This window comes from Apium graveolens, chromosome 8, assembly GCF_009905375.1.
Source record: "Apium graveolens cultivar Ventura chromosome 8, ASM990537v1, whole genome shotgun sequence".
Taxonomy (NCBI): Eukaryota; Viridiplantae; Streptophyta; class Magnoliopsida; order Apiales; family Apiaceae; genus Apium; species Apium graveolens.
The window spans coordinates 235,694,580-235,701,717 of record NC_133654.1 but is presented as its reverse complement, the minus strand read 5'-3'; the positions used below and the strand labels follow the sequence as shown (position 1 = coordinate 235,701,717).

Here is a 7,138-nt window from a genome sequence, read left to right as displayed (position 1 = left end):
CCATCATATTAGTTCGAGGGACGTATACCCGGGTATACGTCCCTCGAACTAATATGATGGTAAGCAAGGGAAGTGGTTCTTTTTTTATTTTAAATTTTATTCAATGTTTAATTCAATATAAATCTCTTTCTTAAATTTTATTAAGTACTTTATTTTTAAAAAATAACATAATTGTTTTAAAATATAAATATTATTTTTGTTTTAAATTATAAATATATTTAAATCAGAAACACATTTAAAGCACATATTATTAAATAATTAAAAAAAAAAACAAAATTCTTCCGCATTGTTTCATTGCGGAAGTCTTCCGCCTTGAAACATTACGGAAGTCTTTTTCTGTAGGCTCCCAACACGTGGAGCCAACCGGGGCTGTGGAATTTTACCCATATTAAATATCATATACTGTTTCTCCATTCCCACCCAAAAAAATTTATGTCCTCTGTAATTTTTTGTTGTTCTGACACATTTATGGAGATTTAAAGGTCGTATGCTGGTATAAACAGACGGCCAGCTGCACAATAAGAAAAAGAGTGTATACAAAACTGATTTGGACGTGTAATAACACATCTGGAGCGTTTCTATTTGGTTCCCCCTCAATACATATATATTGGCACTACACGTTCATTTCCCTCTTGTTTATTACCTACCATATATATGTAATTTACGTATTTGTCAACCAAAGCGCGTCTCCAAAGTCCAAGCTACCTATTTCAAAAACCAGAACCTCCCACTTTCATTATCATTCACTCACACTAGCTATTTATCAAAAGCAAAAAAGCAAGAGAAGAAAAATAACAAGTACTCAAAGTTATAAACTAAACCAAACCTAGCGGCCTGAATATATATTTACCATCATGCAACCAATAGGAATGATGGAAGAACAACGGGGGCCACCCTACGGCATATTACTGGTGGTTGTGGTGGCGTTACTGGTGGTGGTGCCATCTCTTCTCGGTGATCAGGGGGAAGCATTAACTGAGTTCATTGCTGAGCTTTTAAGCCCAGTAGGACTTCTTGCTTTACCCATTATTCTACTACTTGTAATACAATTCTTGTCTTCGGAAACGGGATCTTTTGTTTCAAGCATCTTCTCTACGGGCGAACCTGACTCGATCCACCGAGCTAGTGGGTCACCTGTTGGTGTTGCTTTGTTTCTTGTTCTTGTTATTTTCTTGCTTTACAACCAATTCTCAATCTTTGGTGGTGGTGATGATGACTAATGATTTAGTGGGTACTTTCTTATTTATCTTTTTAACATTTTTGGCAAATTATTACGTTATATTAAACATTAAATATATTAAAAGTTTGGTTTTTATATGAGACCGTTAAATATAATTTTAAAAATTATTATTAAAGTGATATAATATCTAATTCTATAAGCAACATACTATTAAAATTTTAATCTATAATATATAATGATAAAAATAACTTGTATATATATATATAAATAATAATAATCCTTTATAAGTTTGAAGATTTTCATTTTTTATTCTACATTGGAGAGAAGCTGTTTGTACTTTTACATGAACACTCGCATATACTACTATTACTTGCATAGACCCATTTTATAAATATATTAATTTTATACATTGCCTGAATTGGATTCTTTTACTTTAATTATCTTATTTTTACATTCTTATATTAGAAAAAAATAAGAATATATTAATTTCATATCTAAGAATTAAATATTAATCATTAAATTAACGTCCATACATTTTCTTTGTTGTGCATCTCAGTAAAGTTGATGAGGATCCTTATCACTATATAAAGTGTTTTACGGGAAATTAGTTGGAATTTGACATAATTTTAAGATAAAGGTAACGCTTTAAATTCGAAATTCATGTTGCAATAATTTTTTTAATGTTATTATTTGAACAATAATATCACAATTTGTTTAGAAGAAAAAACAATCATTTTACATTTAAAGTCCAAAAAGAATAATAATACGATGTGACTTTAATTTTATTATCAAGCTACCAGCAAAATAGATAATAGGTTAAAAATACTCTCTTAGGCTGACGCTGAGGTCGACGAGGCCTCATTATGGTAATATGTTAAATCGCGCAGCATATATAGTACTATATAAAAGGACGACTTGGATCTCAATGAAGCGGACAATTTAGAGTTTGCAGTAGTAAACATATACATAAAACAGCGTGTTAGACAGAATAACACGCATGTACGAATTAATAATTAAGTTTAGTTTTACCAGACAGATCACACCTCACTAGCACGCCACCCTCCCCGCACCTTTGACAGCAACGTAAACAAAAAATAAATTGATTCAACAAATATGATAGGCTGAACATGTCTCGGATTTATTCTGTTTCATCTCTTATGAAAATTATGTTAATTCGAAGTTCTATATTATTTGAACAGGGAAATGAAATATTAGTAGCCTAGTTGAAACATGGGTTAAACCCACTGCAACAGCAGTCTATTTTAAGTAACATGCCGATGGAATACGAAATAATTTGATATCAACTGATCTGAGTTGCTTTGAAGAACAGATTACAAGTCAGACTTAGAGCCCAGGTATAATCCTATATAAGAACTACCAAAGATATTTATACATATCCCGAATACTCTCCTTCAATTAGAGCATAGAGATCTTGAACACCCAACTTGACATCAGGAATGAAAAGGCTGGAACACTAAGAGATTTAGTAAACAGGTCCCCAACTGGAACTTAGTGCCAATGTGTGCCAGAGATATCACAGATCGAAGTAACAATTCCCTTACATAATGACAATCAATGTCTATATGTTTGAAACGCTCATAAAAAATTGGATTAGCAACGATATAAATGACAACCTAATTATTACAATTTAAAGGAACTCGTCGACGATGATGAACGCTAAGGGAAGTGTCACGGGGTCAGATTTTCAACCATGAATTTTCTGATTAGTGTGACCTACTCGATCGCCCCAATGCCAAGTAGTCAGCCTTCTAGAGAGGTTTTCGCCCAGCAACCCCAACAATCCCAAACACAGTGAATGTAATTATGAAACCCACGCACAACCAAGATTAAAACGTGTGTGCAAGTGTGTCTAATTACCAAGCAAATATAAAGACACAACAGATTTACGAGCATGAATGCCCAACCTTTTATTGACCAACAATATACGCATACAATTCCAAGATATGCTTACAGATTTTGCCTACTGCCTAGCATATAGTACAAGTGCATAATACAATAAGAACTTGTACATAATTCTACTTCTTAGATTACATTCATAAAATGCCTATCTACATGTCGCGGTCCCAGCAGAACAAACAACACCAACAGGCCCAGGAGCCCCAACTGCTAGCAGTTACAAGCAGTTCCAGCATTTAAAATTCCCTCAAATTCGAATTTCTCACCAAGTCTTGAGCCCCAACTACAAGGTAGTTATCTCAGCAACCCACCAGTGCATACCCCAACAAATATACACACATATATTACATATATAAATCAGCCCCCATGTGCCACACATGTGCCCACGTTTTGACTTGCCCCTTAGTCATTTTTGAACTCCAAGCTAAACTCTCAACTCACTGTTTCCCACACATAATTCAGCCCACCAAATTTAATCCGAGTCGCCATAGCGCTCAATCTGAGTCCCCTCCTGGAGACTTGTCTGTGTCGCAGCCTGGCACCTAATCAGAGTCGCGGCTTGGGGACTAATCCGTGTCGCAGCCTGGTGACGCTCAGTCCCAATTTCACTTGGCTGCCTAGTGAATCCGAACCCAGAATTCCAATCCAGTCTAAGGGTGTTATAGGAAGCTAGTAATACCTTTAACCATGATTTTCTACACTTGCATTAGTCATGGCACGATATTCGGACTTGGGGGAATAACGAGATATTGTGGATTGCTTCTTTGTTTTCCAAAATACTGGGGAGTTCCCAGCATAATAAAATATCCACTAACTGGCTTGCGGGAGATTGAGCAACTAACCCAATCAGAATCACAACACGCATACCATTGTAAATCACAATCGGCGCATAATAACAAGCCTTGAGCTGAATGTCCGGTCAAATACCTCAAAACGCGAATGACTACCTCAAAATGATCTTCTTTCGGAGATAGTTAGATATGAACAACATATGACAAATCAGGCCTTGTGATAGTTAGATAGTTAAATAGTTAAGAGTTAGACTAAATATATTTTATTTTATTATCTTGTCTTACTGACATGTAAACTTGGTGATATATAAACCAAGTGTAGCAAGAATAATTAACTAAGCAAATACATTTTCCAGAGAAACATATCAAGCTGTATTCTGTAAGAATTTCTCTGTAGTTTGTTTGTTCAACTTGTAAAGCAGCTGTGAGCTATTCAAAGCTTCACAGAGTTCTCAAACTGATATATATATATATATATATCTTTGATGGATACATTCAAATCCACCAGAAATTTTTAAAACCTGTGTTTTATTACATAGTATTTTTATTTCAATTATCTTTTTATGCTGCACTACTGCAAATCAAACACTGTTATATGTATTAAGTTAGAACTATTTTAAAATCTCGAAAAGAAGCCAAAATTACATTCAAACGCTTAACTAATTATCTATTTTGAGTTGGATCCTTGTACAAAGAACTAGTAGACATAGAAATTTGATGATTTAACGGTGTCTCAATTGGCTTATTAAAAAAGCCTGCCTCTGTTAAAAATTTGACGCATTTGTCATTGATTTAAAAATATACCTTCTGACGATCTTGCTCACTCAATACCAAGAAACTATTTTAAATGACAGAGGTCTTTTAGCGGAAAAAAATCATCGAAGTAGCGCTTAAAAGAAGTGTTGTGTTTGAAGGGTTTCCAGCACATAAACGCAACAGAAACAGTAATTAAAAATGTGAAAAAATAGAATTTTCGAAACCTACCACAGGATCAATGCGAAAAATTGATATCTGATTCGTAGATCAGATTTTTTACCTTAAAAAGCTTTACAAATTGGTTGACTAATGGAGATCCAAAGCTTGTCCAATCACTACGCATCCCGCTCTCACGATCTACGCTCTATCGGTATCCACACGAATGCTTGAATGCAAGGATTAGATGTGTACTAGCACAAACTCGATTCTTCTTTCTCTCTCCTTCTTCTCTCTTGGTGGCTAGGGTTTTAGTAAAAGTCTTTTACACACCAAAAATCATCCACACAAAAGATATTATATAGAGAATAGAAAAACGAATTATAACTCTTAACTAATTAGGAGTTATTATTCATTCAAAATTCTCTATTTGTATAATAAGTAAGTCTCACTTAATTATTTAACAAATAAATTTCACAATTAATATTAGTAAATTCGAATATCATTATTTATCTAATTAATTAAGTCAAACTTAATTAATATTATAAATAATTCGAATTACTTTAATTTAAATCCAATTTAAAATAAATAATCCTTCAAGCATTCTTTGTGTGTGACCCTATAGGTTATTATTACGTTGGAAACAAATTTTAATTCTAATTTAAAATTATAAATGTTAGGTCACACACACTGTAGAGGGGGTGAATACAGTGTAAAAATACAATCAAATCGAACTTTTAATATTTCAAGTAACAGAAAACAAACTTTATTGAAACAATAAACTCTGTTATAGTATGGAACTGTTACCTCTCAGTGATGAACAAATATCACGAGAGCTGCTAGGGTTACAATGAATAATCTTCTCGAATATGATAACACTTATAGTGTAAACCCTATGTCTGTATTTCTATACTACACAGTTACAAGATAATCGCTAATTGATATGAAATATAATTCTGCTTCCTAAAATATATCAATCAGATATCTTTTCTTCCAAGTATTCTATTCTTCATGGAATTCCTTCTTCATGCATATATCTTCTTATGTTTATCTCGATCTTCTTTCCTTTAATGAGCTACTGTCCTTATCTGAACGTCCTTCAGCACTTAAGTTCTGATATCCATCTTCTGATGATTATCTCCTGATAATATAAGTACTGATATCCTTAAGTCCTGACTTTCAGTAAGTACTTATTTATCCTGTTTAAGTAAGATCTGAAAACTAAACATAAATCATATTAGCCATGACATTATCAAATATATCTAACAATCTCCCCCAACTTGTAAATTAGCATAATATACAAGTTTAACAGATATTTGATGATGTCAAAAACATTAAGTACAAATGCATGAGATTTAGACTAGATAACTACAACTTACAGTCCTTAAAGCTTTACCAACATTTAACTTCTGATAACAGCTTCAGTCTGTACAAATATCAGAATTTAATCAGTTGTAGATCTTGACTTGGCTTCATCTTCTGATCTCTCTGATGTCAGGAGTTGTTCTGAGATAGTTCTTCAACAAATATCTCTCAGCATATCTAAGTTCATCAATCATCCTCCTTTTAGCATCTTTAAGCTCTGCAGTATCTTCACCAATTTGAAAGATTACAGCCCTGAGATCATTAACCTTTGTTTTTCTTATATCCTGATCCAGTCTGGTCAAATAAGCTTTATCAGACTCAAGATTGAATTCCACAGCCCTGTAACCTAGAAAGGTAGTTATAATTTTAGCAGTGTTGGGCTTCATTTCAACTATATCACCCTTGTGATCTCTGTACTTTGGAACATATGTGATGTCAGACTTAACAGAATAAAGCCTTTTCTGTCTCTGAATCTGATCCTTCAAATAGTTTGCAGCACTTCCTGTCAATCTGTTATCCAATTGAAGTAAGAATAGTACATGCTCCAATTCTTCAAAATACTTCAATGGAATGGCATTTTGCTTTATATGATAAACCCTACAATCTGTCATTAAGTACAACAAGATATGTTCTTTCAAGTAGGTATGGTAAACCATTTGTACAGATTCTAGTTGATTCAATCTCTCAGGAGTTGCTCCAATACCTGGTTCACTCAAGAAAGTTGGATCATTGGTAGTGTTCTGTATTCTTCTTTCATCAGCACTTCCCAATCCAGTTTTATCTCTTGCTTCCTTTCCAGTAACTACTCTTGCTTCAAAACCACTTGCAGCAGTCTTCAGAGGTTGAGTCTGTTTTGCTTTAGTGAATCCTGGTAGGAGTGTCTTTGGTCTATCTTCTGATATCAAGTTAACTTGAGCTGTGTCAGAGGTTACTTGCTTCTTTGGAATATCAGAACTTACTTTATCTTAACTCT

General features: G+C 33.7%; 1 protein-coding gene across 1 annotated transcript; it reads left to right on the top strand.

The window, feature by feature from the left end:
* The first annotated feature begins 568 nt into the window (after nucleotides 1-568).
* On the top strand, nucleotides 569-1,255 carry LOC141678118 (uncharacterized). The gene has a single exon (XM_074484358.1). The coding sequence runs from the start codon at nucleotides 855-857 to the stop codon at nucleotides 1,218-1,220; it is 366 nt and encodes a 121-aa protein (XP_074340459.1). The 5' UTR covers nucleotides 569-854; the 3' UTR covers nucleotides 1,221-1,255.
* The last annotated feature ends 5,883 nt before the right edge of the window (nucleotides 1,256-7,138 follow it).